Below are 13,854 nucleotides of genomic sequence, written 5' to 3'. Positions count from 1 at the left end.
CATGCCTGCAAAGATAATATGGCAAATTGTAAAAAGTGGAATGTCTGATATAGCAAATGTATGGTAATGGTCTTCGAATAGTCAAAGTTCCTCAATGAAACCCATTTAATCATTGCATTATGTCTATGATGATTGAAGCTTTGGGTGTGAGCTTCATTGTTTTTAAGAGTGGCAAAAAGCACATGACATGCCCATTGGCGGATATTTCTTTTTTACTTTTCTGACCAAATTATAAATGGTCATTGGCCGTGGTCTTATTTCTTTTAAGTGTTCGTAGTTGTACCTTGACATAATTATTTATCAACACAGGTACTCTGATGACCAAAAAAAGATGTGGGGGCACAAACCCTCTTTGCTTTTCATAAAATTGCAAATTAGGCAAACCTCCCCTTTTGTTTGCATGTGTTTCCATAACAACATCTTTGTTCATGATGCTTTTGAAATCGATTTGCAATGCTAAAAAGGAAACTGAAAGTTCAGGTTTATCCATATGGCAATTTTTTGTAAATGGATCTTCATTGCAATTTATTGAAGGAAGTGCTGTTGGTTTCATCATTGTGTCTGATCATTGTTTATTAATTAATTTCAATCGCATTTGAGTCCTAAATGTGGAGATAGTTGTTAGATATGAAAATGAACATTATTCAAATTTTCACCACAGGGGTACTTTACTGAATTTGATCAATTGGACTTCACTGAGCCACAACGCAGTATTTTTTTGTAAAATAAACCAAAAAAGAACAACAAAGATTTTTATTTCCTTTCAACTGTTGCCTAGAAGTCCACAGTTGCTATTGTTGCTCTCTATGATTCTTTTTGTGTGCCTTCGACCGATGATCGAAAAGCCTGAAGTAGGATCACCCCTATTATTACTACACATCATACTACATGTTTTTACTCCTGTACAAAAATACAAGAAGACAAGTACAAAAATCAAGAAGTGTATTTATTACATATCACAGTTACAGGCATTTGAAAAGACTATAATGTATTTATATCTAAGTATAATTTATAAATAAAAAATGTGAATACTTTAAGTACTGTACTCAGTGAAAATAGTTCCCCTCAGCTTAATTTATATAATTTTAAAAAACAGTTTATTGGAGCTTTAGTCCAGGTCCTCTTTCTCAGATTCGCGAGGCATTTTTTCTTGTACAAATATTGCTGTTGTTGTTATCTTGACACTGACGATTCCCAAATTCGATAGCTGCGACCACGTCATCTATCTTCTTTCCGAGTGGCCCCCTGCAGTGTGTTGCCGTCTTGTCTTCATGCCAGCTTCACGACCGTATCGACGGCGCAAATCTCTCATAATATTGGTTCATTTTTATATTTTTCGGACTCAAAAGCGGTAGTCCACACAAGAACTGGCAGTTCCACGCCTTGGAAGATGCGAGCTTTGGGCGTTGAACAACGACACGCATTTACCGCTGGGCAAGTGAAAGCGGCAGCGATTTTTGGAGAAAAACGGTCGCTGCAACATGCAGCATGGCAACCTGGGCAGAGAGACCAGCCGCTACATTTCAGACTTCTTCACCTCACAAGAAGTTATCATTATATATTCCTAGCATACAGATTGCCACAACACTCGTGCATCTCCAGAGGAGGTGTATTCCCTTCCCGTGTCCCACTTTTAACCGCATGGCAAACCCCATTAACATTAACAAGATTCTTACCTGCTTAATTATGTACAAAAGAACGCCAGTTTAGATTCATTTACAATTTTTAATATGATATAGTATGATATATCACAAACACACACTCACAATGTCATTTTTTCCAATATTATTCAGCCCTAGTGTGGATTAGCCAATGTGGATATCAACATAATGAAACCTGTTATAATGTTATATTTTTATTAAAATAGGAAAATGTATTCACAAAATACGAATAACAATTTTGGGTTTGACCATCATGCTGAACTACAATGCCAGTTTATCAAGGTCCTCCTCCGTTAATCTGATATTGAAGTCATGGTTAATCAAAATTTGCTTTAGGTTGACACCTGCATGTGTTTATGTGGTCTGATCATACACAGTCCATGTTGTGTGACATCGCAGGTAACCAGTATAGTAGTTGCTGACGTAAACACCTGAGCAATTATTGGCCATGCATCCCACCCCTCAGCTCCCACATCAGCACAAGGGTTGCTAATTGGATATGGCAGGGAATTGCTGTGTACTTGCCTCGCAGCGACTTGTACCCTATAACCATACACAAATCGATCTGACATGTGGTATTAGATTAAATTACAAAGCAGTGCAGTGACAAGGAAAAAGATGAGCTCAACCTCAACCACTATATCTCACACGCACCCTCCCAAACCTGCTAAAGAGAGATGATGTTCAGTCAAGCAGTATGAGAACATGTTGTTGTACAGGTGCACACGCACTTAACTCCTAAAGACTCATGCGGTTGTTCATACAAAAAAAAAAAAACCAACAACAACACACATTTTCCTGAGTTTTTCCTCAAGGTTACGAGGTTCTTTTTCCTCACAACCCAAGCTACTTTTTATGTATATATGTACAGTAATCCGAATATAGCGAATAATGTAGACCAAACATAGCCGTGATAATCGAAAAAAACACGACGATCACCCCTTTTATTACTACATACTATACTACATGCGTTCGCGCATATACCAAAATGTAAGTACACTAGTACACTTATAAAGAATTGTATTTATCAAATATTTCATCTATAAGCATATGAAAAGACTATAATATTGAAATTTAATCCATATATAAAAAATTGTAAATATGGTGCTCACAGTAAAAATGGTTCCTCTCCACTTGATATACATACTTCAGTGGGCTCAAACCGGTCCTCAAAGGGCCGCAGTGGGTGCAGGTTTTCATTCCAACTCAACAAGGATACCTTTTGCAAGTGCAATTAGTTAATTAGAGTCAGGTGCTACTTATTTTAAAGACACCTGATTGGTTAAAATGTCGCCACTGGATCAGTTGGAACAAAAACCAGGACCCACTGCGGCCCTATGTGGAACCGGTTTGAGACCACTTATATACTTGATATGTAAATAAAAAAAACAGGTTAATGGGAGTTTTAGTCCAAGTCTATTATACTTGTATAAAGACGACAAGGGCATTTAATTCAATTCAAGTGCTCCTGCACAGTCCAGACCGCATCTTAAACTTTATAATCAGCCCTTGCTTGCGGTAAAGCCACAAGGCTCAATCGTAGCACAGGAACAAGGCTGAGGTTCGTCTTCAGTTCCTTCGTCAGGAGATAAGCTATCGTAAAACGTCTTGGATTTGGTTCTATTCATGTTGGTATAGAAGTGTTTCATAGCTAGATCACCTAAAGCAGAAGTAAAAAAATTTATATCATAAAATGCTTCCGTTTTTTTGTAATAACATATTTTATATATATTTTTCCATGTATTCAAATATATCCCTGATTTTTTACAATAGATGCTAGAATCTTAAATTGTTTTCACAATATATTTTCAAATCCGCAACCAATAAATTATAATTACAGTGTTCCCTCGCTACTTCGCGCTTCAGCTATCGCGGACGCAGAGCTTCGTGAATTTTTTTTCTGTGAAAAAAAAATTAAAGATATTAAATTAAAATTATAAATTACATCATTTTAAAAGGTGTGGAAACAAAATATTCAATTAGAATTAGTAATTGCATCATTTTACAAAATTTTAAAACACAAAGAATGCACGAATGCGTAAAGCATCACGGGGCATCACGGGCGCAAACGCAAGCTGATTGGCCAGCTGAATGCTCACTGAATACCTCGACTCCCCATTGGCCCATTCACCACGGAAGCCCAAGCTTCTCCCGATACCCATTCTCAGTCCACGCTTATCTCGTGCTGTACAGTACGCTTCTCGCCAAGTGAAGCGTAAAAGTTTTGTGAAGCCCTTCGTGATGCCTCCCAAACGCTCTCCATCCCTTGGTGCTTCTAGTGAGCCGAAGAAAAAGCGAAAGATGTTGACAATTACCAAAAAAGTGAGTTTATTGGACAGGTTGAGAGCAGGAAATAGCTATGCTAGCGTAGCTCGACAATGTGGCCTCAATGAATCCCCGGTGCGGTACATAAAAAAGGAGGAGAAGAACATCCGCAAAACTGCTGCAACATCTTTCACAAGATGCCAAAATGGTTGTGAACACCCAGAATAAGGTCATGGTGCGAATGGAAAATGCACTGGTTATTTGGATCCGTGATTGTAGGGCGAAGCAAATCAGCCTGGACGGAAACATAATCCGTAGTAAGGCTAAATCTTTGTTGATGCCATGGTGCCTGAGGGTGGTGACGACGACGTCAACGTTCTAGACGAGGAAGAAGACGACGAAGGTGATCCTCTGCCCGGTGCCTCAAGCCAGACTAACCCACGACCACGTACGGCTTTCACTGCCAGAAAGGGCTGGCTTGAGAGGTCTAAGCGGCAAGTCGGACTAAGGAATGTGTCGTTGCATGGAGATGCAGCCTCTGCAGACGGAGCAGCAGCTAGGCGTTATGTTGAGGATGTGTTTCCGGGAATGATGGAAGAATGTCCCGGAGCAAGTCTTTAACATGGATGAAACTGGACTCTACTGGAAGAGGATGCCGTCCCGAACCTTTCTTTTCAAGGACGAACTCCAGAAGACAGGTTTCAAAGCCCACAAGGATCGGGTGACTCGGGTGCTCTTGTGTGGCAATGCAGCAGGATTCATGCTGAGGCCCGGCCTAATCTACAGGTCACTGAATCCTCGCGCGTTGAAGAACAAGAACAGGGCCTTGCTGCCAGTCTACTGGATGTCCAACAAAAAAGCATGGATCACCAAGGCCCTCACACATGACTGGTTCTTCAACTCCTTCGTACCGCAGGTAAAACTTTACCTGGCCGAAAAGGGACTGCCCTTCAAAGTGGTTCTACTCATGGACTGTGCAGGAGGTCATGCAGCTAATTTGCACCATGAAGGGGTGCAGGTGGAGTTCCCCCTTCCCCCGAACACCACTTCCCTCATCCAGCCCATGGATCAGGGGGTTATCAGGGCCTTCAAAGCCCTCTACACCAAGGCGACAATGGAGGGTCTCATCTCCTCCATTGAAGAGCCCGACGAAACCTTCAGCATGAAGTCCTATTGGAAGGACTACAACATAGCCACTTGTCTAACCAACATTCAGGGTTGTGTGCGAAGGATACCCGTTTTTATCCCAACCTTTGTTGCATAGAGTTGTTATTTTCACCTGTGAGTTCTAAAACTTGGTTGCGATGTTTTTTTTCTTTTCTGTGTTGCTCCAAATAACGAAAAAATTAATTCATTTGAAAATGGAAAAAATATATATTATTGCTAAAAATAAGTACTGCAAACTGTAGCGATATATAATGCAATTGTTTCAGCGTTGATGGGAAAATATGGTAGTTGAATAGAAAGATTTTGACTTAAATTTCTAATCATGACACACCAAATAAAACAAACACTTTCTATCCACCGATGCCCCCCCCCCTCTCCCCCCCACACACACACACACAAAAGCTACTATTTTTCTAGCGGTAGTCTCAAGTTGGATGCAACCATTGACATTGTCTGCTACAATGCAAACTGAAAGTGGCAATTCATTGTGAGATGAAAGAGTAGCAATTAAACCCCACCCCCGCCTGCCGTCATGACAGCTGCAGCTTACAAGACACATATCCCACATCATAGAACTGTTCAGATGCAGCGGTGACTTCCATCATGACCAAAGGATTAAATAAAGTCATATAAGCAACAAATGCTATGTGACTGTGGTCTTTGTTTGTCGGTGGGTTGCAGTCGTCAAATACAGCTGACAATAGAGCCCAAATTAGTGAAATAGGAGGAGAAAACTAAAAAAAATGGTACAGGTGCTCTGGTATAAAAAGCCAGAAAAGGAGAGCCAATACGACAGGGGTAGACTGAGACAAATGACTGTAATTTTCCCTGCAGTAATTTGTTATGGTTCTGGTACAAGTCTGGGATTGAGTTAGGGTTGGCATGAATAAGATGATGATCTACACAAATGGGAAGTAGAAAGGTTTCAGAAAGGCTTGGTGAATGATGCATCCTGATCCTGATCCATGCACATGATAACAAAAACAATCAATGACCTGATCTTTTCAAGCCCATCGCCATTTTTTTGTTATGAGCTTTAAAATTAATATGATTCACTCACTCTGTAAACAAATATAAAAGAGATGTGTACTATGTAGTATGTAAGGGAACAAAGGGTAATTGCTGTACATACTGTTGAAATCGTGTGTTGATTGATTGTGTGGTCACGTGAGTGAAAAATAGTAAGGAACTGGAATAAGGGTGTCAATATATGAGTGTGCAGCTTCTCGTCAGTGTTCTCATTTTCTGTTCGTATGTTCAACTCCTTTTTTGTATATATGTATGCAAATAAATATATATATATATATATATATATATATATATATATATATATATATATATATATATATATATATATATATATATATATATATATATATATATATATATATATATATATATATATATATATATATATATATATATATATATATATATATATATATATATATATATATATATATATATATATATATATATATATATATATATATATATATATATATATATATATATATATATATATATAGATTCATTCCATTCATTTTCACAGATCAACATTTTCAACAACAATAACATAATGGTTTACATTTATAGATTTGTCACAATTATGTAAACAGTAACTTTTTTTCAACTTTCATATACAGTCATACCTTTTACATTTTCAGGTTACAAACCCCTCTGATATGCAAATGACCTCCACAACATATGAAAACAAGATCCAAGTTACTAAATCCCCCAAAACGGAAATGCATTTCCTATAAGCGTTATTTTATTTTGAAATTGTCCCGGTAACATTGCAGCCTGCTTGACATCCACTTGGGGCCTCCTACAACAAAAACAACTCTCTTTTGTTTACCGGTTCTTGTCACAGTTTTTTTTTATTTCAAAATATTGGCTCTTATGCATCGGAAGAACAGAAGATAAGAAAGAGGTGTGCGATGGCCGGTCGTAACCCAACCAAAAATCTTTGCACTTGTACTGTATGAATCGAAATGATCGTCTGCTGGATTACACATTCTGAAAGGGTGTTGCCTGTACGTAGACAAATTCAATAAGGAAGTCACGCGAGCAGTACAAGAAGGTCTGTAGCGGTCTAGTTTTCACCAAGTCTCTGGGTGCAGTAATAGCATGAGATAAAAATTACGCCGGTATCAAGGCTGATTTTTTAATGATTGACCTTAAGACCTTCAATCAGCCTTAACAACACTGGTAAACATTGGTAAACACTTCGAAGACATGTATCAATGCTAGTCGCGTTTAACTATTGTCAGATGGCAGCACCATAACCGAGCAATGGCAGACTCAAGTAAGTTAGTTTTTTTTCACGTTTTATGCAAGATACGTTTTTTTTCTTGAATTTTATTCATAGACGCCAAAAGAAAATTTGACGAGGATTACATCTGTTCATCTTTCTGTTCTATATATCCTGTTGGCTGCAACTTGTTATTCAGTCTTTCTTTTTATAAAACGTTTTTTATTTAATATTTACAGACTGAGGTTTTCAAGGGCCAGTGTGGCAGTGTGGGAATGACATTCAGGCATGTGCCTGGCAGTGAAGGGGATGCAGTCCATGTAAGCATTGAGACGGTGACACCTAACTCCCCCGCAGCCTTAGCAGACCTTCAGCGAGGAGATCGCCTTATCGCAATCGGAGGTTTGTAATAGCTTTAATAAAATTGGACTGTGACAGATTCAATCGAATGCAGTAACTTGGCAAAAGTCACTCCTAAATGTTCTTTCCATTTCTGCCTTTTTGACAGGTGTCAAAGTGACATCATCAGTTCAAGTGCCCAAACTTCTGAAGCAGTCTGGAGACAGGGTAGTGATACTGTATGAGAGGCCGATCCGCCACCAGACACCATTCCTTGGAAGCTTGGGAACTCTTCAGGAAGGATTTGGGCAGTTGGAAGAGCCAGGATTCATATCCCAACCAGGTGGATACGAAGAAGACCCGGCCCCAATCACCACTCTCCCTGACATAGCTGACAGTAAAGACATAGACTCTGAGTTTGAAGAGTTAATTGTTGACTCCAAACCCACACAGAATGTTGGTTCCTTTGGCTCCGTTGATACCAGGGATGATTCCTTACTTACAGTAAACCAAAGCCCTAAAAAAACTGTGGCCAACTTGGCTTCTAAACCTCTTGGGACTATATCCCCCATCCTCAGCCGTAAGCTAAACCTAGTGGGGCTTCAGTCACCATTAAAGCCCCAAACTAAAGAATCGCCGAAGTCCTCACGCCAAAAGGCAAGCAATGATTCAGGAGATAGTTTGCAACGTCATACTATGCCCTCTCCACCATCTTGTCCCCCAGTGCCACCAAGGCCCCAAATACGGTTGTCATCTGCAAGCCCAGAAACTGTTTCTTCTGATGGTGTTGATTCTGCCACAAACATAACTCCCACTTGTACTATGTCCACTACCATCAGTACTTCTGAAAAATCACCTGAAAAAGCTCCTCTGACTGGACCCAGTGATGACACTGAGAAGGTAAGTTTTAAAACCACTGAAGGAAAGCCTAGCAGGCCATTCGACTCTAGTGATGATATTTCAATCTCATCCTTCTCTGGTAACAAGCCCGACCAGGGAAAAGACAAAGTTTCAGAGAGTTCTTGTAGCACACGAGATAGTCTCGAAGATCACTCCTTCTGGGAATCTCCAGAATCTATGTTTCGGAACCAGACAACATGTTGGCCTAAGGCCTCTGTTATATTTGAAGTGGAGAGCAACCATAAGTACCTTAATGTGGCTCTTTGGTGTAAGGACCCCTTTAAGCTGGGCAGTTTGTTGTGTCTGGGTCATGTGAGCCTACCGTTGGAGCATGTAGCCCTCGAATGTTTGGCAACATCTTCAGCAGAGTATCAGAGTACATTTAAACTTGGGCCTCCTGAACCTAGAGCTAATATCAGTCGTACTGCACTACGCAGCCTCAGCACCCACAAAGGCTTTAATGAGAAGTTGTGTTATGGCGATGTTACTTTGAATTTGTGTTACCTAACAGGGGATGAGTTAGACTACCCTGGATTAACAGAGAGAGAACGGGAGGAAAGTCTCCTTGAGGAGGATATAAGGGAGCGGGAGAGGGAAAACATCTCCGCAGCTCCTCGGGATGACTTGGCTTATGGTTCCATGCCGCTTGTCGAGGTTCGTCACAACTTCCAGGACACCCAATTCCAAAACCCTACTTGGTGTGAATATTGCAAAAAAAAAGTTTGGACCAAGGCGGCTTCACAGTGTATGATCTGCGCCTATGTTTGCCACAAGAAATGCCAGGAAAAATGCCTTGCAGAAAACCCTCTCTGTGTGGCGGCAACTGAACGCCGAGGAGCTGACCCTGAGGCTAAATCCACCATCAATCGGGCCACCACTGGCTTAACCCGGCATATCATTAACACTAGCTCCCGTCTGCTGAACCTACGCCAGGGCCCTAAGACGCGTCTGGTTGAGCAGGTTGTGGACGCTGTCCCAGGAGCTGTGGATCCTTCCCCTAAACACACTCCAAATACCTCCGACAATGAGAGCAGCGACACAGAGACCTACACAAGTGGTGCCAGCCCATGTAAACAAGCTACTAGCAGTGGGGGAAGCAGCAAACTTGTTCGCAAGGAGGGCGGCTTGGACGATAGCGTGTTCATTGCTGTGAAAGAGATAGGCCGTGACCTCTACCGAGGTTTGCCCACAGATGAGCGTTCCCAAAAACTGGAGCTTATGTTGGACAAACTGCAGCAGGAAATTGATCAAGAGTTAGAGCACAACAATGCTCTTTTGATAGAGGAGAGGGAGACCGGTGATCCCAGGCGTAAAGTCCTCATTAGTTCAGCGCTGTCCAAGTCCGGAGAAAGACTCCAGGCACTCACTCTGCTAATGATTCACTACCGTGCAGGAATTGAGGACTTGGAGTCAGTGGAGAGCGTCTCTCCTTCAGAGCAACAGTGTTTTAAGGGAAAAGGAGATGGCTTAGAGGAAGAGGCCCTAATGGGATCAGAGGTTTATGACAGTGACATTTGCAGCCCGGTGGAACTGCAATTGTTGGATGACATTACAGAGGAACAGATCTGTGTGGAGGCCCTCCACTAAATAAAAAGAGAAAATTAAGGAGCCTTTTAAACTCTTGTTTTTTTTTGCAGGTGAAGGTTGGCGGGGGTTAGTTAACTTTTTGAAAGGACGATGCCGTCCGCTTGTTTTCACATAAATGTATCTTTGTTTCTCCTATAAATAACTGTTAATGGATTTATTTTGCACTGTGTCGATGCATTAGGTTTCAAAGGGAAATGGAACACTAGTGTTGCTGGTACATTGTTGAATCAAGATATTTTCTGATGATTTCAAATGTCTTTGTAAAGTTTGCCTTTAATTTGATGCAAACTTGTTTGAGCTATGAAACATTGTTGAAGAGTGGTTTACTGATAAGGTCAAAATTCATTTACCCTGAATACTGCAGTCAAGGCCTCCTACCCGTTTTGTTCTTTTTTTGAAGCACTTTTAAATGCAGAACTTTGTAGAAATGACTCCTTTTTGTTGTTTTTGATTTAAACAGCTGCAAAAGGATTGTAATGGTTGTTGTTTTAATTTTATTTGCTTGACCTTAGCCATAATTATATAATTTGTTTTTGCTGATTTAAATGTGTTATTATCCCTTTCTTTGTTTAATGTTTTGACTAAATTCTTTAGATGTTTATTTAATTAACACTTTGTGAATACCTGGATTCTTCATTGTTTTGCACGGGTATTCAAATTATATTTCATCCTTTTTGGAGCAAATGTGTTTTTCTTTACATCTACTCAGCATTTACACGACGAGTGTGAAAGGCGAATAACACTGGAAAACACAATTTCTGTTGTTTTGGGTCTGACAGCTTTTTGTAATCATATTTTAGATTCAGAATCCAAAACTGGTCTCAGTCTTTCTCTATCACGGCAAGGTAGTGAACTATAATATTACTGTTTTCCTAATAATAAAATATGCAAAATACTGTTTTTATATAGTGTGCTTATTTTATAAACTTTTTCACAAACCTTCAAATATGAAACAGGCATGACTGCAATTTCTATTTATCATTCATGTTTTTTCAAAGGCTATCACGAGTTAACTCCATCTGGAAGCAACATGCTAGTTAGGTTAGAGAAAAAGAAACGATGTTATAGAGAGAACATAAGATTAGTTTTGCATTTTGCACCCCAAAACAAGTCCCAATGAGCTTTTAGACCTCGAACAACAGAATTTTTTTGTGTAAATTGTTGCTCAGTGTACTAGTAAACAATTTTCTGTGTGTTGTTATTCATGCCATCGGCTTTCATAGGTGATTGGAATGTCCAAATGTATGTCTCAGGACCCCGCCCCCATCTACCTAATTCATCGTTGGAAATCTTTGAGCATTGTTTAGCTTTTACATGCCACGAGCTCCCTAAATGTTTTCGCCATGTGTTTTGAATTCTCCTGAAAAGTATTAGAGCCACTTTTATTTATAATTTCTTTGCAATTAATTTTTTTCTGTGGGGTTTTGCCAAACTAGCGCCACTTTAAATGTTTGGTATTTCTTAGGTAATAATTGTAATGATCATTTAAATAAAATAAAATAAAAAGAATTTTCGCCAAAATGAAGATGACAGAAAGGCCAGTTTGACTAGTCGACGTAAGAAATTCTGCAGAGCGTTTGAGACGACAGCATGTTCATATTAAAGCCGACACAAATATCCAAATGCTGCAAAATGCAAGTACCGTGTTTATTCGAGTATTATTGTACCAAAAACTGAAGCAAAGGTCTATGGCGCGTAATACACGAATCTCAGTAAAACACTGCCCTCCGCCAGTGAACAAGCCCAGGCAGCCGTTCTAATGGGAGATGTACAACCTGTTTGTCCGCCAGATAGGGCGTGAGAGTCCATTCTATTGACCACAACAACAACAAAAACAACTTAAGAATGAAACCAATTGTTTGTTAAGCATGATGATGATGAATAAGACTTTAATGATTTAAAATGGTAAATTTCTTTGGAGAATTGTCTTCAAACTGGTAGTTTATTTTACCACGTTTCCGTATCGCATGTTTTATCATGGTGACATGTTCAGTATTTGCCAGTTACCAGTACACGTGCGATCCTTGGTGTGAGCTGAGAAAAATCTAAAACAATGTATACCTATTTTTAATCACAAATTATGGATGCGCGTTATACATGTGTACGTTCTACTCGAATAAATACGGTAATTTAATTTGGTAGGTTGTTTTCTTTGCTCCACGTTCAGTTGAAATTCCAACCTTTACCGTCTTCAATAGTAATTATGTGCATTGATATTTTTCTAAATAAGAACAATCCAATCGTTAAAAGCCTACAAAGCAAATAAATACCCCAGTATTTTCACAACACCGTGTGATCAGTGGTGCACAGACAATCAACAGATGACAACCGTTACATATCACCAATACATATCAGACTGAACTATGATTGTGATAATCGATTAGTGTTTTGGATGTGAACCATTGTCTCAAAATAATTTGTGACCTCAATGACAATGTGTGATTTTGAAGATTAATGCGTGAAAAGTTATGCATAGTCGATTTATTTATTTTCTAATTTTGCTAAAACTCTGCATCTTAGAAATTCTCATCAGTTGGTGATCAAAATGAATGAAGTGGAATGGAGCACATTTAATGACACTGAGCAAATGATCCTATTGGTGGTGAAAAAATGGTAGCTCCCAGGAATATTTGGGTATTAAAACTTAATGTTAAATGGTGACTTTTAAAGTTTTAGGATCATCTTTTTTGAACAATTTTTTGAGCATAGTTACATAAAATTTCAAAATGTTAATTTTCTTTTGAGTTAGTTTTATGGCTCATATTTTGTTGAAAATCTACATCTAAATTGTCTCTATTTTAAACTACGGTGTAACTAAATTGTCACCAGCCCTCGTAATTCAGATATACTTAAAAAAAACGTAGCATATAACTAAATGGTACTTGTTTTTTTTCCCCCTTTTTGGTGCTTTCCCCTAAAAACCTATATGGGACTGATTTCAGAAGAATAAACACTGCTTCAAATGCTACCTATGCCGCAGAATAAATCGAACACTTTATAAGTCATCTCACTTTGGTAGGTGGTTGTGTATATTAGCAGAACAATTTGTCACTGTATATTCAGATTTTGTGCAATATTCTTAGATGGAACTTGAAGCAGACGATGAAGAATGAATGTATTTTATTTCTCTTTCATATTTCAATGTGTACCCTTTGTACCACTCCATTCAATGATATTCACACTGTAAAACTCTTTTAAACCCGCCAAACTATGCTTTTGCCTCTGCTGCTGTTGTTACAATGTGATCGACCACAGTACTGTTTCTCGCTTGCTCGTGTGCTCATCACAGCAGCATGTAACGTGGAGGATGGTCTTCCTATGGTAGGGACGTTGTCCAACGTTTTTGGAAGGCTCAAGTTTTCAAGCTTTATTGTACTTACCCCAAATAAACAAGCCTAAAGTAATACGCTGGTTTCTGTTTGGTCGCTCTTATAACACTCTCAAACTAATTACACAACACCCTATTTTTTCACTGAGCATTGCCTGAAAGACGGAGGGACAATGCCAACATTTACAATGTGTACGCAAATCAATTAGGAAAAACATAAATGTATCTGAAAGTACGCTTGTTTACCTGAACTGATTACACATATAGGTATTTATTTGATCTGATGGAGCGGGGGGTCAGCAACCATAGGTGATGGAGTCGATGGGTCTCTTTAGCGCTGCGTTTTTGGCTCC

At 39.2% G+C, this 13,854-nt stretch overlaps 1 protein-coding gene across 1 annotated transcript in view; it reads left to right on the top strand.

The window, feature by feature from the left end:
* The window catches only part of pdzd8 (PDZ domain containing 8), a 39,284-nt gene extending 25,705 nt beyond the window's left edge, over window positions 1-13,579 (top strand). The window contains exons 4-5 of the mRNA XM_077729456.1: window positions 7,587-7,749; window positions 7,856-13,579. Coding sequence (XP_077585582.1) covers window positions 7,587-7,749; window positions 7,856-10,173 — 2,481 coding nt within the window. The 3' untranslated portion in view covers window positions 10,174-13,579. The remainder of the gene's footprint in view (window positions 1-7,586; window positions 7,750-7,855) is intronic.
* Window positions 13,580-13,854: the final 275 nt, after the last annotated feature.

Source organism: Stigmatopora nigra, chromosome 12 (genome assembly GCF_051989575.1).
Source record: "Stigmatopora nigra isolate UIUO_SnigA chromosome 12, RoL_Snig_1.1, whole genome shotgun sequence".
NCBI lineage: Eukaryota > Metazoa > Chordata > Actinopteri > Syngnathiformes > Syngnathidae > Stigmatopora > Stigmatopora nigra.
The sequence above is the reverse complement of the archived record's forward strand: the minus strand, read 5'-3'. Positions and strand labels throughout refer to the sequence as shown.